Genomic DNA, 25,548 nt, shown 5'->3' on the forward strand with positions numbered 1-25,548 from the left:
CTACGGCTGTCACACAGGAAGTAAAGCTATTTTTGTATGTTTTTTGTTTCATAGTCATCAGGAAGAGGGAAGGAAACTGATCCCACATCAGTCCAGCAGCCCCCCTGAAAACAAGTACAACGATAACGAGACCGATGATGACCAGCTCAAAAGAAACTTGTTTTTACTGCTGTGAACCTGAATATAAATAATGCATAATGCAGTACGGGGACACTGAAAACATGTTATGATATCAGAAGTCACAGTTTAAAAGCTTCCTATCAATCACTTGGATTTCGTCCATTTTGACATGTTGAAGATTGTAATAAGTTTAATTTTTATTATGTGATCAAATGTTGTTAAACAGATGAGCGGAATGGAAAACAACCAATCGTGGTCATGAAGATCTAAAAGGTTCATCCCCTGGGAGCTCGATCGTCCAATCATAACCAACTGTGACATGTGTGTCTGACGGGGACACTGAGGAGAGGTCAGAGAGGCGCCACAAATAGAACATCCCCAACATATATTACCAATTATTTTCACAATTACCGTCATCCTGTGAGTATGAAAACGTATGAAGACTAAAGACTAGGACAGCTGTCTTATAGCCCTTTCCCACCAGACTAAAGACTAAAGACTAGGACAGCTGTCTTATAGCCCTTTTCCACCAGACTAAAGACTAAAGACTAGGACAGCTGTCTTATTGCCCTTTCCTACCAGACTAAAGACTAAAGACTAGGACAGCTGTCTTATTGCCCTTTCCTACCAGACTAAAGACTAAAGACTAGGACAGCTGTCTTATAGCCCTTTCCCACCAGACTAAAGACTAGGACAGCTGTCTTATAGCCCTTTCCCACCAGACTAAAGACTAAAGACTAGGACAGCTGTCGTATAGCCCTTTCCCACCAGACTAAAGACTAAAGACTAGGACAGCTGTCTTATAGCCCTTTCCCACCAGACTAAAGACTAAAGACTAGGACAGCTGTCTTATAGCCCTTTCCCACCAGACTAAAGACTAAAGACTAGGACAGCTGTCTTATAGCCCTTTCCCACCAGACTAAAGACTAAAGACTAGGACAGCTGTCTTATAGCCCTTTCCCACCAGACTAAAGACTAAAGACTAGGACAGCTGTCTTATAGCCCTTTCCCACCAGACTAAAGACTAAAGACTAGGACAGCTGTCTTATAGCCCTTTCCCACCAGACTAAAGACTAAAGACTAGGACAGCTGTCTTATTGCCCTTTCCCACCAGACTAAAGACTAAAGACTAGGACAGCTGTCTTATAGCCCTTTCCCACCAGACTAAAGACTAAAGACTAGGACAGCTGTCTTATAGCCCTTTCCCACCAGACTAAAGACTAAAGACTAGGACAGCTGTCTTATAGCCCTTTCCCACCAGACTAAAGACTAAAGACTAGGACAGCTGTCTTAGAGCCCTTTCCCACCAGACTAAAGACTAAAGACTAGGACAGCTGTCTTATAGCCCTTTCCCACCAGACTAAAGACTAGGACAGCTGTCTTATAGCCCTTTCCCACCAGACTAAAGACTAAAGACTAGGACAGCTGTCTTATAGCCCTTTTCCACCAGACTAAAGACTAAAGACTAGGACAGCTGTCGTATAGCCCTTTCCCACCAGACTAAAGACTAAAGACTAGGACAGCTGTCTTATAGCCCTTTTCCACCAGATGCATTTTGTTAGACGTTGTGTTAGATTTACTAATTAATTACTACTACTTACTGTAGCGCATTAATGATATGTTTTGTACATTAATTAAATGTAATAACTGTCTATTATATATCCACTTCCACAGCATCGCTCTGGAAGAGGGGCAATGATCAGTGTGTGCACCAATGTGGCATTTTGCATAGCCACATGTTAGTGGGCACAAAGGCTCTCTACATGGATGGACTCACAACTTGGAGACAAGGTTCTTCTAGACTGTATGTGTTGCAGGAACATTACTCATCACAGTAAGTGAAGTATTAGAAGTTATAGGCAATACATCTGTGGAAGCAAAGAAGCAAGAAGTCTGCAGATACAAAACCAATACAACGCTTTGTTGTTATTCGTGTGTGAGTGTGTGTGTGTGTTACATACGACAGGAAGTTCTCCCATGTGTCCAGATAAGGATCATAGTACATGGTTTCCTCTGGTTTCCCCAGTCTCTTCTGGAGTGTAGACCCCGAGGAGGACACATGCGTCTCAGCGCTCAGACCTGCTGAGGCCAGCTGACCCAGACTAGGGCTGGTCCTGGCAGTCTGGATCTGCTTATTTAAAGTCCGGTGAACTTGACTTGACCTTCGGCTATTATAGCGACCATAAACTCCATAACCGTCACTGCTCCGAAACACAGAGTCAGCTGGAAGAAGGTGGGAGGAGTTTCGTCTCAGACAGCGAGGAGGGCGGAGCAAGGGGCGGGGTGTGATGTTTTCCATCCTGACTACCTGGGTTAAGTGCATCTGAGTGGCAGACCTGAAGCTTACAGGTGTGTTCTTCACGTCTTCATCTTCATCGCTCCCTTCCTCTCCATCTGAATCCGAACAGGAACATGGGGGGGGCTCCAGTTCCTCCTGCTCCTTCTTCCCCTCCACTCCTATGCCCATCTTGACTACACTCGCAAGTAACATTGAGGATCCGAGTAAATGAGGTTCAATAGACTTGACTTTAAAACGTCGATGTCGCATCGCCATCCCTCGATGTATGCAAGGCACTGAGCCAGAGGCTTTAACCTCAAATGCTCCTCTTCCTCTCTCCACGACTACTTCTGCTCTCTTAGATTCTCCCTTTGCTTCACTAGTGTTTGTTAATCCTCCCTGTCTCCTCTGTCCACTGGCCACCAGTAAGCCAACACTGGGCCGCCTGCGCTGGTCAGCACAAACCGGAGGTAAACCAACAGAGGAGCGTCTGGACTGCACCAATGCTGCAGAGGGTAGACCGACACTAGAGCGCCTCCTGGCTTTACTGGTCTGAAGAGCAGGACCGGGCTGATGCTTCGGTCTTTTCTGCCGACGGCGGAAACGGTGTTGGAAGAAGAAATCCATCATGTCAGGGAGTGCGTTGCAATAGGAAAGGTACCAAACTGGTATGTAGTAAAGTAGTATCTGATAGGCAGCTCAAGGTTAAAGGTCAGGTCTCAGTTCAGATGATGTTGGATGTATTCATGGGGATTGGTGATTGTGCAGCTCCTATCCCTCTCTTCAGTCTTCCTTTAGAAATGCTCTGTTTATTAAATGTGTTTCCTAAATGACACGAACAGAGAGAACAGTTTCCACAAACCTTACTGGTACAACAAGTCCTTCCTTCCAAGTTATGAATAATGTGAAATACTCAGAACAAAATGTACATTTCAGCTGTTAAACTAGATCAATGGCTTCCTGATGCAGTGCTGCTTTGTTCCAAGTCACTCAGTCCCCCAGTAGCCCCGTCACTGGCTCCCTAACTGGACCAACACAGAACTGACCTGCTTAACTTCAGCCTTGGGAACAGTATGGGGCACACCAGGTTCAAGCTTTCAGTGGGTTCTAACCATTTGTTAATGCAGAACGGAAGCTTCAAAGCACTCATTTTGTCACACACCATTTCATTTACTCATCTCAAATACAAGTTATATAAAGCACCTTTGGAGGCTGCATGAACCATGTGATGCTCACTCACACTCTCATTTAGTTCATTTTGCTACATCTATTGCTGTATTTCATTGGATTGTATCTAGATGCTATTGTGTTGTACTGTAGGGTTTCCTGTAGCATTGTATTGAATATATATATATATATATATATATATATATATATATATATATATATATAAACTAATTCATCTAATGTAGGATCAGTTTCGTGGCATTAGTTGACATGCTCCACCTGAAGTAGAGCTTGGGCTGCCTCATGTGACACTTTTCCAGGAACCAGAACCTTTAACTGCAGACCAGACAGCACTACAATAACACAAGCCTGGCTACTGCTAACCAACACAGAGCAAAGGTAGGAGCGATCCGGCTCAACCTTGTGGGTCTTGATAAACAGTGGTCAGTTCCTGATTCAGCTTGAGGGTCTCTGAAAAGGCCCATAAGGCCTCTGGTTCTGCCGTCCCCTGGCTTTTCTCTGTGAGCCCTGAAGTATTGGGTGGACACATTTAGCTGAATCAGAAAGTATCACTGGTCAGTCATTGAAGGGTCCAGCTTGGTTTTCTTTGGAGGGGCTACACCACTGGACTTCTCATCCACTGAGAACCGTTCAGCACTGGAAATATCAACAGCCTTCCTAAAAAACTAATCGGGTGGATGACCTTGTCTAGGTGTGGGCCCTTTCACATGCTGCAGCAGCGGTGGAGGTGACTTGAATACTCACGAACAGGATTGCTATGGCGACGGCGGTGCATGATCATGCTGCGACCGCTAGCGCCTCTGACTTTCACTTAATTTCTGTCTGTATTTGGACCAAACAGGTCAACACGGGGGGAGCCCAGATGGATGCTAACCCAGCTAGTACCTGAGGCTACTCCACTACCCAGCATGCTCCTGGCTGTCTGAAGCCCGGTCACAGGAGACCTGGATCCATCGTGGACCAGGATCAAGCTGCAGGACAGATGATGATGCTACTTCCATATCGTACCACTGTGTCATGTGTTGGTCGTGTTACAAACGGGCTACAAGTGGATTTGGTTGTGCATCGCTATGTTGATAAATGATCCTTGAGTCCTTGTTGCTGTTGGCTAACATGGATTGTCTTGTCCATTGTTTTGAGTCCACATGAAGGGGTTCCATTCTCACACAGTCCATTCACCTCCATAGTCACTTAGTTTCAAGCACTAGCTTTTTCAAACACGTGAGCGGTCATCTTGCTGCTAACTAGCTTCAGCTAAGCCCAGGTTCCAGTAACAGTAGTTCAGCACAAGGCTTGCGTGTTAGTCGGTCATGCACACCACAGAAGAAGTAAAGAACACATGGTGGCCTCCACCATCCTTCCCTGAGCCTCTAAACAACTGGATGATGACTGTCTGTGTGTGTGTGTGTGTGTGTGTGTGTGTGTGTGTGTGTGTGTGTGTGTGTGTGAGAGAGAGTGTGAGTGTGAGTGTGTGTGTGTGTGTGTGTTGCTGTTATGCAACAGCTGCCTTCTACAGTGATAATCTCCTACCATAACGGGGCAGAGTGAGGAAGAGATGACAGATGACTTGAGAGTACTCTAATACTCAAAAGGGTCCATCTCCTTGAGAGCAGATGTTCTTCTATGTCTTTATTAGGACATGTGTGCAATGTTGACATTGTTTCTTAAAGATGACGCTCCAAAGCAGAAGCCTCTTTTGAATTAAGTCTGGGTATTATATCTGAATATGGATAGCAGGAAGGTGGAGGAAGGCTGCAGTCATCCAAAGCATTAGGAGTCATCCTCTGGAGACCATGAATACTTAGGTGTGTCCATCCATCTACACACATAGAAGTGCTTTTCATCAGCAGAACGAGGACGACAACATCTGTCTGTACCTACGAAATATCTGTGTTCAATCAAGGAGAAGGCTAGAGAGTTGTTCTAGAGAGGGTTAGAGAGTTGTTCTAGAGGGGGCTAGAGAGTTGTTCTAGAGAGGGAGTTATTCTAGAGAGGGTTAGAGAGTTGTTCTAGAGAGGGCTAGAGAGTTGTTCTAGAGAGGGAGTTGTTCTAGAGAGGGTTAAAGAGTTGTTCTAGAGAGGGCTAGAGAGTTGTCTTATAGCCCTTTCCCACCAGACTAAAGACTAAAGACTAGGACAGCTGTCTTATAGCCCTTTCCCACCAGACTAAAGACTAGGACAGCTGTCTTATAGCCCTTTCCCACCAGACTAGGGCTAGAGAGTTGTTCTAGAGGGGGCTAGAGAGTTGTTCTAGAGAGGGAGTTGTTCTAGAGAGGGTTAGAGAGTTGTTCTAGAGGGGGCTAGAGAGTTGTTCTAGAGAGGGAGTTGTTCTAGAGAGGGCTAGAGAGTTGTTCTAGAGGGGGCTAGAGAGGGAGTTGTTCTAGAGAGGGTTAGAGAGTTGTTCTAGAGAGGGCTAGAGAGTTGTTCTAGAGAGGGAGTTGTTCTAGAGAGGGTTAGAGAGTTGTTCTAGAGGGGGCTAGAGAGTTGTTCTAGAGAGGTAGTTGTTCTAAAGAGGGTTAGAGAGTTGTTCTAGAGGGGGCTAGAGAGTTGTTCTAGAGAGAGAGTTGTTCTAGAGAGGGCTAGAGAGTTGTTCTATATGGGGCTAGAGAGTTGTTCTAGAGAGGGAGTTGTTCTAGAGAGGGTTAGAGAGTTGTTCTAGAGGGGGCTAGAGAGTTGTTCTAGGGGGGGAGTTGTTCTAGAGAGGGTTAGAGAGTTGTTCTAGAGAGGGCTAGAGAGTTGTTCTAGAGAGGGTTAGAGAGTTGTTCTGGAGAGGGCTAGAGTTGTTCTAGAGAGGGTTAGAGAGGGTTAGAGAGTTGTTCTAGAGAGGGCTAGAGTTGTTCTAGAGAGGGTTAGAGAGGGTTAGAGAGTTGTTCTAGAGAGGGCTAGAGAGTTGTTCTAGAGAGGGCTAGAGTTGTTCTAGAGAGGGTTAGAGAGTTGTTCTAGAGAGGGCTAGAGATTGTACTAGAGAGAGCTAGAGAGTTGTTCTAGAGAGGGTTAGAGTTGTACTAGAGAGGGTTAGAGAGTTGTTCTAGAGAGGACTAGAGAGTTGTTCTAGAGAGGGCTAGAGAGTTGTTCTAGAGAGGGTTAGAGAGTGTGAACTAGAGAGGGTTAGAGAGTTGTTCTAGAGAGGGTTAGAGAGTTGTACTAGAGAGGGTTAGAGAGTTGTTCTAGAGAGGGTTCGAGGGTTGTTCTAGAGAGGGTTAGAGAGTTGTTCTAGAGAGGGTTAGAGAGTTGTACTAGAGAGGGTTAGAGAGTTGTTCTAGAGAGGGTTAGAGAGTTGTACTAGAGAGGGTTAGAGAGTTGTACTAGAGAGGGTTAGAGAGTTGTTCTAGAGAGGGTTAGAGAGTTGTTCTAGAGAGGGTTCGAGGGTTGTTCTAGAGAGGGTTAGAGAGTTGTAGAGAGGGTTAGAGAGTTGTTCTAGAGAGGGTTAGAGAGTTGTACTAGAGAGGGTTAGAGAGTTGTTCTAGAGAGGGTTAGAGAGTTGTACTAGAGAGGGTTAGAGAGTTGTTCTAGAGGGGGCTAGAGAGTTCTAGAGAGGGCTAGCAAGCTGAAGGGAAAACTAAACCTGTCAAACCTCTGTTGAATAAGTAACCAGCTCAGGTTGACTGCCAGGGAGGAAGAATAAAGAGTGTGTGTGTGTGAGTGTGTGTGTGGATATACACAGCTCTGTGCTGTTGGGTTAAATATTTACATCTAAAATAGTGGCGTGCTATGCAAATACAAAGACTTAGAAGCAGTGTGGTCTTCCTCTATGGGGTGAGATCAAACACAATGCATTGTCTCTGTTCAGCTGAACACAGAGGGAGGCAAGGTGATACGTGGTTGAGGACATACAGCCTGTATAGACAGCGTCTGATACCCACCTATACAGCTGATTCTCCTACTTCTCCAGTGATGCCTCTCTACATCCTCTGTGGTTCTGTAGTTTGGCTGACTAGAAACATGTAGTCGTATTAACACCGCTTCTGACCTCTTCTGACCTCTGTACAACTGTTGACGGGACACCTTGACTTTCACAGAGGCAAGAGTTCTTCTTAGCAGAACCTGAACACACCCCTATTTCTTTCATAGTTCCCGGTAAATGCAATTTGCAAACATGCTCTGCATTCAGGGAACAGCTCTGTCTTTTCACATATGCCATGGTGATGCTGATGGTGACAGATATGCAACACGCCACCCGCCATCATATTGAACAGAAGACGATTCTTTATTATAGAACAATCTTTAGTAGTGCCAATGTTCTTGTAATGTGTTTTGAAATATTTTATAAAGATGCCCTCCACTCAAACTCATGGTTTTCTTATGTTTGTCCCCTAACATCCAACCTTTACTATACTGACTTGTATCTGTTTGCCTGAGAGCCATTTTCACACATTCACGGTACAGGAACAAAACAATTCCTGACTGACTGTCTCGGTCTCTACATGGAGATATGTTTTCAGTCCAAACAGTAGCTAATGACCGCAACTATACACACATATTTCAACAAACACAGAAATACCTAAGTAGTCTTGCTCAGCATAATCCCAAGCACCTTTGTTTACAGTCCATATCTCAAACAGAGCCAGCAGGAGGGTGTATGAGGACAGTGTGAACAATAGTACTACCATACAAAGGTATTCTCTTATAATGCATGTTAGTACTATTGCTTACTGCTTATTGTTTCAATAACCATTATGGTTGAAGTCCTGAAGGGACTGGAAACTGGAGCTGGAAATGATGTCCAAGTTCTTCCCAAGAAAAAGCTGTGAGCCGCTAACAGCCACTCACACCTCACAGCCGCTAACAGCCGCTCACACCTCACAGCCGCTAACAGCCGCTCACACCTCACAGCCGCTAACAGCCGCTCACACCTCACAGCCGCTAACAGCCTCTCACACCTCACAGCCGCTAACAGCCGCTCACACCTCACAGCCGCTAACAGCCGCTCACACCTCACAGCCGCTAACAGCCGCTCACACCTCACAGCCGCTAACAGTCGCTCACACCTCACAGCCGCTAACAGCCTCTCACACCTCACAGCCGCTAACAGCCCCTCACACCTCACAGCCGCTAACAGCCGCTCACACCTCACAGCCGCTAACAGCCTCTCACACCTCACAGCCGCTAACAGCCCCTCACACCTCACAGCCGCTAACAGCCGCTCACACCTCACAGCCGCTAACAGCCCCTCACAGCTCACAGCCGCTAACAGCCACTCACACCTCACAGCCGCTAACAGCCCCTCACACCTCACAGCCGCTAACAGCCACTCACACCTCACAGCCGCTAACAGCCCCTCACAGCTCACAGCCGCTAACAGCCACTCACACCTCACAGCCGCTAACAGCCACTCACACCTCACAGCCGCTAACAGTCGCTCACACCTCACAGCCGCTAACAGCCGCTCACACCTCACAGCCGCTAACAGCCGCTCACACCTCACAGCCGCTAACAGTCGCTCACACCTCACAGCCGCTAACAGCCCCTCACAGCTCACAGTTCCCTCATCAGCTGGTTGTGTCCCCCGGTTGTCTGAGTAGACTGAACACAGCACTGCATCAGTTCGCAAACAAGTTACCCTTCACTTTATTTTGAATTAGTTTCCTTGTAAAGTCTACATTTTAAGAATGGTACATATGATTCTTTCTCCTCATAAATAGTTTACAAAGCAAGGAATAAATTAAAAGCCAACCTTGAGAAAGGAGGAGAAAGTTATCCATCTATACTTCCACTCGCTTTTCTCTTCTATCTGTCTACAGAGCGCACGCTAAACCGTGGTGTACTGTGACTGCTAATGGGAGGAGAGTCACTGCTGGTCTGGAGGGAGGAAGAGGAAGAGAGAGAGAGAGAGAGAGAGAGAGAGAGAGAGAGAGGACTAAAATAACTTGGTGTACTTCCTTGACAAGCTGAGCTAAAAATAGTGAGGCAAATGTTCAAATGAAACAGAAGAGAAAGCGCTAACTGCTCAAGTCTGAATTACATAAACTAGATGTGTGGATTAAAGGTGTAATATGTATTCCACATAGAGTATTCCACCTGTACTACAGTCATCAGTACTACAGCCGTCTGTGTTCACGGTGAACGCTTTCATCAGATTAAATCCACCGAGGAAGACGCACAGCTTCATGTGGTCTGGCGCTAGCTAACAACACGCTACCACTTGTCTCATGTAGTCTGAAACATAATGAAACAACGTTTCACCTGGCTTCTGATCTCTAGCTAACAAGGTGTTACCACTTGTCTCTGCCACATGTAGTCTGAAACATAATGAAACCTCCTCGGTGTCTGTAGGCTAACCTCAGAGTTCTGCCATTTCCTTGTCTAGTTAGCGGATTGCATCACTTTATTTGAGGTTAGGTGAAGCAGTCACGCGAATGTCATGACAACCGCCGTGTCCCATACTGGTAAGAAGGGGTTGGAATAGCACACATATACTGCCTACTACTAATTATTCATAATGTCTGTCAGATTCATTGAATGTGTTTATGTAACTCTGTTCATCTGGTCACATGACATCTATTCTTCTGTCCATCCGGGGAGAGGGATCCTCCTCTGTTGCTCTCCTAAAGGGTTCTTACCTTTTTTCCCCATGAATGTTTTTTTTTTTTTTGGAGAGTTTTTACTGATCCGATGTGAGGTCAAAGGTCAGGGATACCTTATGTGTACAGATTGTAAAGCCCTCTGAGACAAAATAAACTGAATTGAATTCTACAGAAACGAAGAAAAGAGAAGTTTGCTAAGGCCGGACGTTATTTAAATCCTCATCACAAGGTTTCCCTCAAACCTTCAGGCCTATGAGACCATGTTTCTCCAAACTGGCCCCGGACCAACCAAGTTAGCCGCCGGTGCTGCACCATGGTCCCTCGCTTCCTCCTTTATAGGAGTGTGGAGCCAAGCCCTGTTACTGTTGGCATGACAACTGTGGCTCCCGTTGCCGTGGGAATGGTGTGCCCTCTCCAAATGACGACTAATGACCCACTGGCAAGGTTATGCACACATGCACACGAATGTTCTTAGCTGTGAGTTGTGAATGAATGGATGTGTGTCTAAAGGGTGGATGCTGCTGGTCAGCTGCCCTAATGGGACCACACATCTGTTCACAGTCTGAGCCGGTGGCTCCACCTGCTGGTCGGCACCAGCTATTACACTGGTTCAGGTAAAGCACCATTATTTGAATCATTACTTTGAAACATTTCACATTCAGGGTGTAGTGTCCTCTCTCCGTCTTACCTCCTGGTGAAGAGCTTGAGTCCGGTGAAAGACCTGGAGCAGCCGGTCAGCATCTCGTTCTCTTCCTCCACACAGATTGGGGGTGGCGAGGAGAAGAATGTGAGGAGGTTGGAGGAGGAGGATTCTCCATCAGCTCCTTGTACTGGGAGGGACCCTGCTCCTTCTCTTTCCCTGGCTGTCTCTTCAGGAGCACCACCACGGGCCTCCAGTCCAGCCCCATGTCCCAGATCAGTATCTGCCTCATAGTCCATGACTGTTCAGTTCCTGGACCCTCACCCTGGTCACATTTTGTCTGGATAAGATACAAGTCCTGTGACTCTGGCTACTTCCTGCAAAGTCAGCTGTAGTCCCTAAAAGCCCTGACTGTCCCCTGTGATGTGCAAGCTATCCAGAGGAGGAGTCCAAACATGAAGGAGAGGAACCAGATCCCTGACCTCAGCTTCTTAATGCTTTTAAGATGGAATCTTCTTTATCAACGTGACGGAGGTTCGATACCGGACCCCAGCTGCCTCGTTGCAGTCCTGTCAAGCTCTCCCAGGAGGAAGTATGACCAGTAACCACCAGACCAACGCTGACTAAGATACTCCCATCAGAAGTGGACTATTAACAGGACTGGACTGAGTCTCAAAGGTTCCTCCCTCAGGCGCTGGACTCAAACAGGAACAGCACTACAACCATCAGGACGAGCTGGTTCAAACCGGGTCTGAGTACACCCCTAAAGGACTTCAAACATGGCTACCCTGCAGAGGCTACAAGGTCAATAATCCACATGCCAAAGGTCTTTAACAAGACTCACAAGGGGTGTGTGTGTGTGTGTGTGTGTGTGTGTGTGTGTGTGTGTGTGTGTGTGTGTGTGTGTGTGTGTGGTGAGATTAGACATAATCCGTCCCTGCCTTTCTCTCCATGTGTCCCACTCAGCAATACAAGTCCACTGTTCCTGGACCTGTCAATCACTGTTCCCGTTTTTCACTCCTGTGTCTTCCTCCTCCTCCTCCTCCTCCTTCTTCTCCTTCTTCTCCTTCTTCTTCTTCCTCTTCCTCTTCCTCTTCCTCGCTCAGTTCCTCTCCTCGGGCCCCTCTCTCCCCCCGTCTCTTCTGGCTCAGTTTAACTACACATTCACACACACGCACACACAACTGAGCAGCACGCTGCACACACACACGCCTTCGTAAACACTGATCCTGAACTACCCGTCTGGCTACAACCAGGAAGTGGATACCAACTACAATCAGGGCCTCACTGTTAGCTGGCCTGTCACATGCCTGACTGAAACTCCCTCACTGACTAACTGCACTGTTCACATTATGTTCTCAATGACCCAAAGATATTCACTCCATTATTTATATATATATTTATATATATATATATATATATATATATATATATATATATATATATATATATATATATATATATATATATATATGCAGAATAAATGAGTATTTTCTCATTGGGTACACTGGGAGGCTTCACTCTAGTGGATCCACTGTCTACATATGTGATGATGTTCGTCCCCATGGTAACTATTTCCCACAGAGACCGTCAAGGTAACCATCATCTAAAGCTGGAGATATAATAAGTATAATAGTTGTGTGTTTACAGTACCTATCTAATATCCATATTCAAAACCCACCTTTTCAGAACTGCTTTTAACATGTGACTAATGTGTGTTCTATGTTTTTAGTGCATCGGTCTTTTATGATGAGTTTAATGTTTGTCTTTCTATGTAAATCAAATGTAATATTATTATTATTATTAATACCTCCTGGTTACTGACAGACATGGCACTTGTTAACAGGCGACGAATCAAAGAAATGACATCAAGTACCAAGAATGAAGACGCCTGAGACCTCCTCATAGAGTCCTCCACATGGAAGCTCTTCTTCCTCCATCACCAGTTATGCCTTCATGCTTCACTCATTCTCGTTTCCTCACAGGTAGTAACACAAAGAAGCCCAACGAGGTCAGAAAGCTGAGGGGTGTGTCGGGTTGATACAGAAAGGGCAGTGATTGGCCAGCGGATGACCTCCTCCAGGGTAGTAGTGTTTGTCATGGTTATAGAGAAAGAGAAGCAGTACACCTCCTCTGCTTTCCGTCATCACCCTCTTCACACACTCAGTGTTTCCATGACAAACACAATGCCTCTCGACAGCGTGACTCACGGACCAGAGAGACTCTTTCAACTCCCCCAACACCCACTGCTGGCCTACTTCCTCTTGTTTCTCTAAGCAAGGACTCAAAGCCTGTTCCTGATGAGCTGCAGAGAAGGTCTCCAGCAGTAAGCCCACATCATCATCTGGGAACAGGAGCTGTGGAACTAGAATGACTTGCTTGTGTATGGAACCAGGAGTCCTATTCAATAGAGAGGCCTTCCAGGCCAGAAGGGGGGTCTCTTGCAACAAGAGGCCTGAAGCAGACAAGAGGCCTTCAAGGCCAGAAAGGGGGTCTCTAGCAACAAGAGGCCTGAAGCAGACAAGAGGCCTTCCAGGCCAGAAGGGGGGTCTCTAGCAACAAGAGGCCTGAAGCAGACAAGAGGCCTTCAAGGCCAGAAAGGGGGTCTCTAGCAACAAGAGGCCTGAAGCAGACAAGAGGCCTTCAAGGCCAGAAAGGGGGTCTCTAGCAACATGAGGCCTGAAGCAGACAAGAGGCCTTCAAGGCCAGACAGGGGGTCTCTAGCAACAAGAGGCCTGAAGCAGACAAGAGGCCTTCAAGGCCAGAAAGGGGGTCTCTAGCAACAAGAGGCCTGAAGCAGACAAGAGGCCTTCAAGGCCAGAAAGGGGGTCTCTAGCAACATGAGGCCTGAAGCAGACAAGAGGCCTTCAAGGCCAGAAAGGGGGTCTCTAGCAACAAGAGGCCTGAAGCAGACAAGAGGCCTTCAAGGCCAGAAAGGGGGTCTCTAGCAACAAGAGGCCTGAAGCAGACAAGAGGCCTTCAAGGCCAGAAAGGGGGTCTCTAGCAACATGAGGCCTGAAGCAGACAAGAGGCCTTCAAGGCCAGAAAGGGGGTCTCTAGCAACAAGAGGCCTGAAGCAGACAAGAGGCCTTCCAGGCCAGAAGGGGGGTCTCTAGCAACAAGAGGCCTGAAGCAGACAAGAGGCCTTCAAGGCCAGAAAGGGGGTCTCTAGCAACAAGAGGCCTGAAGCAGACAAGAGGCCTTCAAGGCCAGAAAGGGGGTCTCTAGCAACATGAGGCCTGAAGCGTACAAGAGGCCTGAAGTGTACAAGAGGCCTGAAGCGCACAGAAAGCCTGAAGCAGACAAGAGGCCTGAAGCGTACAAGAGGCCTGAAGCGTACAAGAGGCCTGAAGCGCACAAGAGGCCTGAAGCGCACAGAAGGCCTGAAGCAGACAAGAGGCCTGAAGCGTACAAGAGGCCTGAAGCGCACAGAAGGCCTGAAGCAGACAAGAGGCCTGAAGCGTACAAGAGGCCTGAAGCGCACAGAAGGCCTGAAGCAGATAAGAGGCCTGAAGCAGATAAGAGGCCTGAAGCGTACAAGAAGCCTGAAGCGTACAAGAGGCCTGAAGCGCACAGAAGGCCTGAAGCAGACAAGAGGCCTGAAGCGGACAAGAGGCCTGAAGCGTACAAGAGGCCTGAAGCGGACAAGAGGCCTGAAGCGGACAAGAGGCCTGAAGTGTACAAGAGGCCTGAAGCGGACAAGAGGCCTGAAGCGGACAAGAGGCCTGAAGCAGACAAGAGGCCTGAAGCAGACAAGAGGCCTGAAGCGGACAAGAGGCCTGAAGCGTACAAGAGGCCTGAAGCGGACAAGAGGCCTGAAGCGGACAAGAGGCCTGAAGCGGACAAGAGGCCTGAAGCGGACAAGACGCCTGAAGTGAACAAGAGGCCTGAAGCAGACAAGAGGCCTGAAGCGGACAAGAGGCCTGAAGTGAACAAGAGGCCTGAAGCGGACAAGAGGCCTGAAGTGTACAAGAGGCCTGAAGCGGACAAGAGGCCTGAAGCGGACAAGAGGCCTGAAGCGCACAGAAGGCCTGAAGCGGACAAGAGGCCTGAAGCAGATAAGAGGCCTGAAGCGGACAAGAGGCCTGAAGCAGACAAGAGGCCTGAAGCAGACAGAAGGCCTGAAGCGGACAGAAGGCCTGAAGCGGACAAGAGGCCTGAAGCGGACAAGAGGCCTGAAGCGAACAAGAGGCCTGAAGCGGACAAGAGGCCTGAAGCGCACAGAAGGCCTGAAGCGGACAAGAGGCCTGAAGCGGACAAGAGGACTGAAGCGGACAAGAGGCCTGAAGCGAACAAGAGGCCTGAAGCGAACAAGAGGCCTGAAGCGGACAGAAGGCCTGAAGCGGACAAGAGGCCTGAAGCGGACAAGAGGCCTGAAGCAGACAAGAGGCCTGAAGCAGGGAGCTGATCAGGGAAATTGATGACAGAGCATCTCTGTCTCAGTGTGTGATACATAACGTGGTATTTTGGTAATCAGTGGACTGTGGGGACCGCAGTGATCAGTATCGATTAACCTACTTACGGTTTGTGAGCCGCTTTCAGTGGAGAGGAGCGCTGCAGTGACCAGCTGCTTATGGGGGATGGAGAACAGGACTGATACCAAGCTGAAGCTTCATCATGGTGTCACTGGCAGCATGCCAACATGCACTGCTGTCCAAGAGGGATAAAGCAGACCTTCTGAACCAATCAGCAGCCGGTCTGACGTCCGGGAACAATGGGCCATTGTTCTTTATGGGGCAGATTAATGATGCCAACCCTGTACGTTCCATAAGAAACGATAAGATTCTTAACATGTCCAAACAGACAAACAAAACATTACCTATGTTGTCATGGTAACAGTAGCAACACATGTGCACTGAAGAAACTCCTTTAGTGTCTTTAATTGTTGATTTAAAGGGACAATATATCTATATCATAATCAGCCGACCACCCCCTCACCGATGCCTGTACCTGACTGTCTGCATAGGAACACATGCTGCGGTGACACCGCTGGAGGGTTGTACATGTATCTACATTGAAGACCTCATCATTCAACACTCTGGTCTCCAGTATCTGAGCTGGACTCTGGTGGGTGGTTTCCTGGAAAACAACGTAGTGCGCCACACAGTTGGTAGGGACGTTGGTCCAATCAATACTGTGAGTGTACGAGGGTTCTTTAACCTCTTCTGCTCTGCTCCCACCGAGAGGGGGCATGTACTTAATCCACCGGTTGATCTTAAACCCGGATTACACTGAATGCTTCCTCGTGCTGCTGCACGCTCCACAACCGCCTGACGCCCTTCAGACCCATTCAGACCTTTCAGACCTGTTCAGACCTTTCAGACCTGTTCAGACCTATTATCGGTCAGTTTATTGGTGCTGAAGTCAAACAACAGATGTTCTATTTCTCTCTCCATCTGTGCTTCCTCTGGAGTTCTGTTGAGCTCCATGATGCATTGCTCTTCCTTTCCACTCCCTCAGCTGGTCAAATTAATGCAATGAACCCTTTCTCATCATGTTAATAAAGACATAACTTATTCCACAGAATAAACACAATTATATTCCAATTAGTCTAATTATTGCTAGGAAGGGAAGGCAGAGCGTAATGCCTGATTGTTCATGAGCTCTGATGACTACTGTCCCTGTGTGGTTACAAGCTCCTCGTCACTCACACAGCCTCACAGCTTAAAGGTCACGACCTTTGTGCCATCATGATAGGTGCAGCACAACATCATCACTAGGAGACATGAAGATGACTGCAGTGGCACAGACTGGGATCCTTACATAACTCCTCTGGTGAGTCGGGGCCAGCCCGCCCCCCCACTAACACCCAATCCCATGTGGATTACTGATTACTAAATGATGCTGAGATTATGACATAAGAAGCTGTCTTTCTGTCTGACCTTCAACACAGTCCGTCCTTTTCTCTAATGTTACACCTGAAATCAGACCCATGGGGGTCATTGGAAAGCCAGAACCTGAAGTAGGGAAGAACAGGATCCATACACATGTAAGATCCCCTTCAGGCCTTGAAAGGCCCATTCATAACTATGTTTTCATTTGTGTATATTGAGCAGAAACCAGTTTGAATGACATCTTCCTGTCTACACAGGTCCTCTTCATGGAGTCCACCATTACTGCACCGTTTCACACCACCCAGTTCTCTGACCCGCTCGTGAGGGGTCAGCAGAGTATTCTGATGGATGAAATGTGTAACCTCACCACTAGATGGCACTAAACCCGGCACACGGCTCCTTTAAAGAGTCTCTTCATGGTGTTACACTTGGTGGAAATGTTTATTATCAGTAAACAAGACGGGAGTGTGTGTAAGCAGACACACTCTGTACATCCTCTGCTCCAATCTCCTAAGACGTGAGGAGAGGAGATGAATGGAGGACACCGGCCTTCTGTCTACTGACCCCTGCTCTCTGACCTTTGAACCCATCCCAGCATTCTCATGAAAGCTTCAGCTGTGTTATCACACGTGCGTCATGTGACACAGACCCAGGCTCCTATCTGGGCCATCACGTTCAGGTAAAACAAGTTGACCAAGTGGGCTGCATTCCACTTCTCCTGATTCCTGTCTCCTACCTGTAGGACACCTGCTTCCGGAAGGTCAGCTGAACAAACTCCGCCTCCATCCGGGCCACTGACAGCTGTCCCTCCTCACCGGCTACCTGTGAGAAGGACACATCCATGTTCCTTTAAAACTGTGACAGAGACAGGCTGGATCCCTCAGGCAGGGACACGTGTGGCACACACGCACGCACGCGAACACACACACACACACACACACACACACACACACACACACACACACACACACACACCTGACTGCTGCCCGGCTCCAGCGCGCTCTTGGAGCTCACCTCCGCGGCGAACCCGTCCTCCTCCTCGGCCACGTCCTCCAGGGCAGGCTGCTCCCCGACCGGAGGAGTGGAGCGTCTCATGCCGCCGTTCTCGCGGTTCTAGTACCGCCCGTCGGTCTCCGTGTCCCCGGTAGCCTCGAACCGCCCGTCGGTCCCCGTGTCCCCGGTAGCCTCGAACCGCCCGTCGGTCCCCGTGTCCCCGGTAGCCTCGAACCGCCCGTCGGTCTCCGTGTCCCCGGTAGCCTCGAACCGCCCGTCGGTCCCCGTGTCCCCGGTAGCCTCGAACCGCCCGTCGGTCTCCGTGTCCCCGGTAGCCTCGAACCGCCTACTTGTACCGGTGGTCCGGTCCTTCACGTCGATGAGCTCCTCACCGATAATGAGAGGAGGTCTGCTCAGTCCTCCATGGACAGGAAGTCTTTCTCTCTCTCTGTTTCTATGTCTCTTTCTCTCTCTCTGTTTCTATGTCTCTTTCTCTCTCTCTGTTTCTATGTCTCTCTCTCTCTCTGTTTCTATGTCTCTCTCTCTCTCTCTGTTTCTATGTCTCTCTCTCTCTCTGTTTCTATGTCTCTTTCTCTCTCTCTGTTTCTATGTCTCTCTCTCTCTCTCTGTTTCTATGTCTCTCTCTCTTTCTCTGTTTCTATCTCTCCCTCTCTCTCTCTCTGTTTCTATGTCTCTCTCTCTCTCTCTCTCTGTTTCTATCTCTCCCTCTCTCTCTCTCTGTTTCTATGTCTCTCTCTGTGTCTGTGTCTCTCTCTCTCTCTCTCTCTGTTTCTATGTCTCTCTCTCTCTCTTTCTCTCTCTATTTCTATGTCTCTCTCTCTCTCTCTCTCTCTATCTCTCCCTCTCTCTCTCTCTCTCTCTCTCTCTCTGTTTCTATGTCTCTCTCTCTATCTCTCTCTCTCTCTCTGTTTCTATGTCTCTCTCTCTTTCTCTCTCTATTTCTATGTCTCTCTCTCTCTCTCTATCTCTCCCTCTCTCTCTCTCTCTCTCTGTTTCTATGTCTCTCTCTCTATCTCTCCCTCTCTCTCTCTCTGTTTCTATGTATTTCTCTCTCTCTCTCTCTCTCTATCTATCTGGTGTCACTGAGCCGCTGTTAGTGCTGTCAATGAGAGGGTCTAGTGGACCACCAGGATGGGCCCTTGGACCTCAGGTCCACATGAAGCTATTGGTCACATTTAAGATCCTCTATGTGACTGGAAGGTGCCCGCCATTGTGGCCCCGCCCCCTTTATTGACACAATACAATCAGAGGACGTCCTTTCCTTCCTTTATGAAAGGTTATGATGGCTTTATTCATTATTAGTCATAATAATAATGGTTTATTGATGGTGGACACACATCTGGAAAAGAGAACGAGAGTATTTACTGGGGCGGATGTGAGATAGTTAGTGAGATAGTGACGGAGTGTGGTAGTAAGATAGTTACTGAGTAAGATAGTGAGGGAGTAAGATAGTGAGATAGTGACTGAGTGAGAGTGAGATAGTGACTGAGTGAGATAGTGACTGAGTGAGAGTGAGATAGTGAGGGAGTAAGATAGTGAGATAGTGACTGAGTGAGAGTGAGATAGTTACTGAGTAAGATAGTGAGGGAGTAAGATAGTGAGATAGTGACTGAGTGAGAGTGAGATAGTTACTGAGTAAGATAGTGAGGGAGTAAGATAGTGAGATAGTGACTGAGTGAGAGTGAGATAGTGACTGAGTAAGATAGTGAGGGAGTATGATAGTGAGATAGTTACTGAGTAAGATAGTGAGGGAGTAAGATAGTGAGATAGTGACTGAGTGAGAGTGAGATAGTGACTGAGTAAGATAGTGAGGGAGTATGATAGTGAGATAGTTACTGAGTGAGAGTGAGATAGTTACTGAGTAAGATAGTGAGGGAGTAAGATAGTGAGATAGTGACTGAGTGAGAGTGAGATAGTGACTGAGTGAGATAGTTACTGAGTAAGATAGTGAGATAGTGACTGAGTAAGTGAGTCTGTAGCACTTTCAACAAGATGATCAATCTGGATCGGACTACAGTTAGAACAGGAGTCCTCTGTTATGAGGACTAAAGTTAGCACAGGAGTCCTCTGTTATGAGGACTAAAGTTAGAACAGGAGTCCTCTGTTATGAGGACTAAAGTTAGAACAGGAGTCCTCTGTTATGAGGACTAAAGTTAGAACAGGAGTCCTCTGTTATAATGAGGACTAAAGTTAGAACAGGAGTCCTCTGTTATAATGAGGACTAATGTTAGCACAGGAGTCCTCTGTTATAATGAGGACTAAAGTTAGAACAGGAGTCCTCTGTTATAATGAGGACTAAAGTTAGCACATGAGTTATAATGAGGACTAAAGTTAGAACAGGAGTCCTCTGTTATAATGAGGACTACAGTTAGAACAGGAGTCCCCTGTTATAATGAGGACTAAAGTTAGCACAGGAGTTCTCTGTTATAATGAGGACTAAAGTTAGCACAGGAGTTATAATGAGAACTAAAGTTAGCACAGGAGTCCTCTGTTATAATGAGGACTACAGTTAGAACAGGAGTCCTCTGTTATAATGAGGACTAATGTTAGCACAGGAGTTATAATGAGGACTAAAGTTAGCACAGGAGTTATAATGAGGACTAATGTTAGCACATGAGTTCTCTGTTATAATGAGGACTAAAGTTAGCACAGGAGTCCTCTGTTATAATGAGGACTAAAGTTAGCACAGGAGTTATAATGAGGACTAAAGTTAGCACAGGAGTTATAGTGAGGACTAAAGTTAGAACTGGAGTCCTCTGTTATAATGAGGACTACAGTTAGAACAGGAGTCCCCTGTTATAATGAGGACTAAAGTTAGCACAGGAGTTCTCTGTTATAATGAGGACTAAAGTTAGCACAGGAGTTATAATGAGGACTAAAGTTAGAACAGGAGTCCTCTGTTATAATGAGGACTAAAGTTAGAACAGGAGTTCTCTGTTATAATGAGGACTAAAGTTAGCACAGGAGTTATAATTAGGACTAAAGTTAGCACAGGAGTCCTCTGTTATAATGAGGACTACAGTTAGCACAGGAGTCCTCTGTTATAATGAGGACTACAGTTAGAACAGGAGTCCTCTGTTATAATGAGGACTAATGTTAGCACAGGAGTTCTCTGTTATAATGAGGACTAAAGTTAGCACAGGAGTCCTCTGTTATAATGAGGACTAAAGTTAGCACAGGAGACCTCTGTTATAATGAGGACTAAAGTTAGAACAGGAGTCCTCTGTTATAATGAGGACTAAAGTTAGCACAGGAGTTATAATTAGGACTAAAGTTAGCACAGGAGTCCTCTGTTATAATGAGGACTACAGTTAGCACAGGAGTCCTCTGTTATAATGAGGACTACAGTTAGAACAGGAGTCCTCTGTTATAATGAGGACTAATGTTAGCACAGGAGTTCTCTGTTATAATGAGGACTAAAGTTAGCACAGGAGTCCTCTGTTATAATGAGGACTAAAGTTAGCACAGGAGACCTCTGTTATAATGAGGACTAAAGTTAGCACAGGAGTTCTCTGTTATAATGAGGACTAAAGTTAGCACAGGAGTCCTCTGTTATAATGAGGACTAAAGTTAGCACAGGAGACCTCTGTTATAATGAGGACTAAAGTTAGCACAGGAGTTCTCTGTTATAATGAGGATTAAAGTTAGAACAGGAGTCCTCTGTTATAATGAGGACTAAAGTTAGCACAGGAGTTCTCTGTTATAATGAGGACTAAAGTTAGAACAGGAGTCCTCTGTTATAATGAGGACTAAAGTTAGCACAGGAGTTCTCTGTTATAATGAGGACTAACGTTAGCACAGGAGTTCTCTGTTATAATGAGGACTAAAGTTAGAACAGGAGTCCTCTGTTATAATGAGGACTAAAGTTAGCACATAAGTTATAACGAGGACTAAAGTTAGCACATGAGTCCTCTATTATGAGGACTAAAGTTAGCACAGGAGTTATAATGAGGACTAAAGTTAGCACAGGAGTTATAATGAGGACTAAAGTTAGAACAGGAGTCCTCTGTTATAATGAGGACTAAAGTTAGAACAGGAGTTCTCTGTTACTATGAGGACTAAAGTTAGCACAGGAGTTATAATGAGGACTAAAGTTAGCACAGGAGCCCTCTGTTATGAGGACTAAAGTTAGCACAGGAGTTATAATGAGGACTAAAGTTAGAACAGGAGTCCTCTGTTATAATGAGGACTAAAGTTAGAACAGGAGTTCTCTGTTACTATGAGGACTAAAGTTAGCACAGGAGTTATAATGAGGACTAAAGTTAGAACAGGAGTCCTCTGTTATAATGAGGACTAAAGTTAGAACAGGAGTTCTCTGTTACTATGAGGACTAAAGTTAGCACAGGAGTTATAATGAGGACTAAAGTTAGCACAGGAGCCCTCTGTTATGAGGACTAAAGTTAGCACAGGAGTCCTCTGTTATAATGAGGACTAAAGTTAGCACAGGAGTTCTCTGTTATAATGAGGACTAAAGTTAGAACAGGAGTTCTCTGTTACTATGAGGACTAAAGTTAGCACAGGAGTTATAATGAGGACTAAAGTTAGCACAGGAGCCCTCTGTTATGAGGACTAAAGTTAGCACAGGAGTCCTCTGTTATAATGAGGACTAAAGTTAGCACAGGAGTTCTCTGTTATAATGAGGACTAAAGTTAGCACAGGAGTTATAATGAGGACTAAAGTTAGAACAGGAGTCCTCTGTTATAATGAGGACTAAAGTTAGCACAGGAGTTATAATGAGGACTAAAGTTAGCACAGGAGTTATAATGAGGACTAAAGTTAGAACAGGAGTCCTCTGTTATAATGAGGACTAAAGTTAGAACAGTTAGATGTCCGTCCAACAGAGGGCAGCAGAGAAACTCTCAAATACCCCCGTAGGAGCCATTAGTTATGTCTTTGTATTATGTGTTTCAATGTGGATGTCAGGTTGACCCCGGGGGGCAGTGTGTGTTAGTTTATATGTGGGGCACAGGTGCACCTGACAGGTAATGACGTATGGGAAACAAGACACACCAGAGGGAGACCAGGAAACTAGTAGATATCCAGTTGTATTGTCAGTGAACCTCCCCCAGAGATACGGCCTGGAATCTACACATGAATACTCATGCTTCATCACAATGAATCACATCTCTGGAAAAGCCAAATCAGTCATAAATATGTTCTGTTAAAAGACATTCACCACCACGATGATGCTCCTCCCAACACACCTGTACACGCTGAGGCTGAATCCACAGCAACAGTTATCATATTATAACAGTCAGCAGTCTGAATGTGTGGGTATTTCCTAAAGTTAGTCCTCTGCTGATCCACATGAGTGTAGCACACTCTAGGAGACAGGAGTGATTACTCTTGTGACTTCTACATGGAACCAATGTAAAACTATGCATCTTACTGGGAGATATTCCAATGACATGTGTGTTGTTAAATGTTGTCTGCTCTCATTTCCCTTCTTTGACCCTTCAAACGAGGATCTATGAATGAATATGAGCTGGTGCACATCTTTTCAGAGCTGTGGACACAGAGGACACAGGCATTGTCCGTCCCATTGATGAATCCCAGAATGCTGACTCTGCTGAACTGCAGCCAGTCCCAGTCCGGTCTGTAGCAGTAACCCCAAACCCCACAAGCTCCCCAAACTGGCCCTGGAACAGCCCCAGCTGGCCGGCCCAGTTGCTCTGCATGGAGCGGCTAAGCCTCTGTGGGATTAGACTAATGCAGGTGGCTTGAAGCCACTAGTGGTGAAACAACAGGCATGGGAAGAGACTCCTATCTCACTCTGCAGTTCCATTAGACCGTAAAGGCATTCATGTTGCTGCGTCTATGTAATGTATGTGTTGTGCAATCATCAGAAGAGCACTTGATGGTATTATTGATGTATCTAAAGGGGAAGGAGGAGCGGCTCCTGGAGCCGGAGGTGGAGCTGGAGTCCAGATGGAGCTGGTCCCCTTTACTGAAGTGAAAGTACTAATACCACACTGGAAGACTTTGGTTAAAGTATAGAAGTGTAATAAGTAAGATGTACTCAAAGCAACAACAAAGGTCCACTGTGACTGTTCTATTAATATATCATTATTCAACAAACAAAAGCACACAATTCAACGCTGTTAAAAGTAAACTGAGGACATTCAATAATTCAAATTAAAAGCAGAAAGTGACAGAACCTCATAATGCGTTTTATCTGTGATCCAGCAGCAGTTCAGAGACCATTACGAGGTCTGATTCTCTGAGCGTTGTTTCAGTCTGCGTGATCGAGAGCCGGCTCTCTGATTTATAGATATATGTACATATGTAGTCGCATGTTGCCCTGAGCCCTAACGCTCATGTCACTGACTGTGAACTCGTCTCAGGGGAACTCCCTCGTGTCTTCCTGACTTCTCTTCACGTCCTCCTCCCCCTCCTCTCCGTCCAGCAGCGTTTGCTTTGGCAGCCCGGCGTGTCTGGTGTGTGGGTGGCACCGGGCTCACCGGGCTCTGGACCCAGCGGTGCCCCATCCATCCTCCACTGTGATTCTGCTGACGGGGCCCAACCCAGCATGAGATAATGCCATTCCAGAGGGATCGCGGCTAAAGCCTCTCTTTCTGGCTGCCAGGTATATAAAGAGGAGAGGACCAACCCTCCTGAAACTCTTCACTCATCGCCGGTCAGCAGCATTCTCTTCTCCTCCTTCACCTGCCGGACTCTGAGCAGGATCAAGCTAGACCACTATGGATATTGCCATCCAGCACCCTTGGTTCAGACGTGCCCTGGGCTCCGTCTACCCGGCCCGACTCTTTGACCAGTTCTTTGGAGAGGGCATGTTTGACTACGACTTCTTCCCCTACACCACCTCCTCCATCAGCCCCTATTACAGACAGTCGCTGTTCCGCAGCTTTTTGGATTCTTCTAACTCCGGCACCTCAGAGGTAACAAACATAGGCCGAGTTAGTTTCCCAGGAGACGTACTGTAGAGGTCTTTTTACAGGCTCTTTGATAGCTCTTCCCCTCCACCTTCCTGGTCTTTGATTAGCTGTCACATTTCTTTGTATCATGTTTAACATGTTGTTCCAGTGACAGTCTTGAGTGGAGTTGCTCCTCATCTGAACCTTGAGAGCTTGGTTACGATACAATGGAGCCTCTGTGTGCTTGTGTCCCACAGGTGAGGTCTGACAGGAACAAGTACACGGTGTACCTGGACGTCAAGCACTTCTCTCCCGATGAGCTCAGTGTGAAGGTCACCGATGACTATGTGGAGATCCAGGGCAAGCATGGAGAAAGACAGGTAGAGCTCCGTCACTGCTGCACACCTTGACCCCAAGATCAACGTAGAAACAGAAGACTTGAAGGGGAACAAAGTTCTTCAGATTAAGAAGAGATGATCCATCATGAGAGGACATGATGGATCATCTCTCCTTGGACTGACCTGCCACTGTGGTGTTAATCTTGCTGTTTTTTCAGGATGACCATGGTTACATCGCTCGTGAGTTCCACCGCCGCTACCGCCTCCCCTCCAGCGTTGACCAGTCGGCAATCACCTGCACCCTGTCGACCGATGGGCTGCTGACCCTGACCGGGCCAAAGGTCACCGGAGGGAGCGAGTCCGGCCGCAGCGAGCGCAGCGTCCCCGTCGTCCGTGACGACAAGCCCAACGCTGCGGCGCCCTCCTAGAGGCCAAGTGGTGCTGCAGGGGCTCCAGCCCCCTCCCACACACCTGCTTCTCGCTCCCTTTCCTTAGAGCACACCTGTGTCCTCCTTGCTTCACTTTCTCCTGTTGATCCTTCTCAGTTATTAGTGTCATTGTTTTGAGCCTAACAAAGAAAGCTTCTCTCTGCTGCTTGTTGTTGATCCGTGTCAGAGAGCTCTTGATGATGGAGGTACGTGTCAAGTGCCAGGTGTTCCATCAGTGAAGTCCTCTCTGAACCCTCTCCCCTGGTCTTCAGTATATCCTGTACTGTAGTCTAGGCCTAGTTCAGTGGAG

At 47.0% G+C, this 25,548-nt stretch overlaps 2 protein-coding genes and 1 long non-coding RNA gene across 15 annotated transcripts in view; 2 read left to right on the plus strand and 1 right to left on the minus strand.

Annotated features, from left to right (window-relative positions):
- Window positions 1–18,084, minus strand: part of LOC117741240 (diacylglycerol kinase zeta-like) — a 61,644-nt gene extending 43,560 nt beyond the window's left edge. For 9 of the 13 annotated variants that reach the window (XR_004610702.1, XR_004610703.1, XR_004610706.1 and 6 more), the window contains exons 1-3: window positions 10,798–10,911; window positions 9,260–9,384; window positions 2,082–3,223 (exon numbers count right to left, since the gene is read on the minus strand). Coding sequence is in view for 6 of the 13 variants with exons in the window: in XM_034548173.1 (XP_034404064.1) it covers window positions 2,082–3,028 (947 nt within the window). In the remaining 7 variants the exon portion in view is untranslated. Of the gene's footprint in view, window positions 1–2,081; window positions 3,224–9,259; window positions 9,385–10,797; window positions 12,095–17,319; window positions 17,406–17,558 lie in introns of those variants that run through there. The other 4 variants (XM_034548202.1, XM_034548192.1, XM_034548214.1 and 1 more) reach the window with 4 other exon arrangements.
- Window positions 9,760–17,398, plus strand: LOC117741281. Its single transcript, XR_004610708.1, has 4 exons — window positions 9,760–9,971; window positions 16,447–16,524; window positions 16,643–16,738; window positions 16,841–17,398. It is a non-coding gene; the product is annotated as an uncharacterized LOC117741281 (long non-coding RNA).
- A 4,294-nt stretch (window positions 18,085–22,378) lies between the features above and the next one.
- Window positions 22,379–25,492, plus strand: cryaa (crystallin, alpha A). Its single transcript, XM_034552932.1, has 3 exons — window positions 22,379–24,496; window positions 24,730–24,852; window positions 25,029–25,492. Exons 1-3 carry the CDS (start codon window positions 24,299–24,301, stop codon window positions 25,236–25,238), a joined length of 531 nt encoding a protein of 176 aa, XP_034408823.1. The 5' UTR covers window positions 22,379–24,298; the 3' UTR covers window positions 25,239–25,492.
- Window positions 25,493–25,548: the final 56 nt, after the last annotated feature.

Source organism: Cyclopterus lumpus, chromosome 2, assembly GCF_009769545.1.
Source record: "Cyclopterus lumpus isolate fCycLum1 chromosome 2, fCycLum1.pri, whole genome shotgun sequence".
NCBI classification, from domain to species: Eukaryota; Metazoa; Chordata; class Actinopteri; order Perciformes; family Cyclopteridae; genus Cyclopterus; species Cyclopterus lumpus.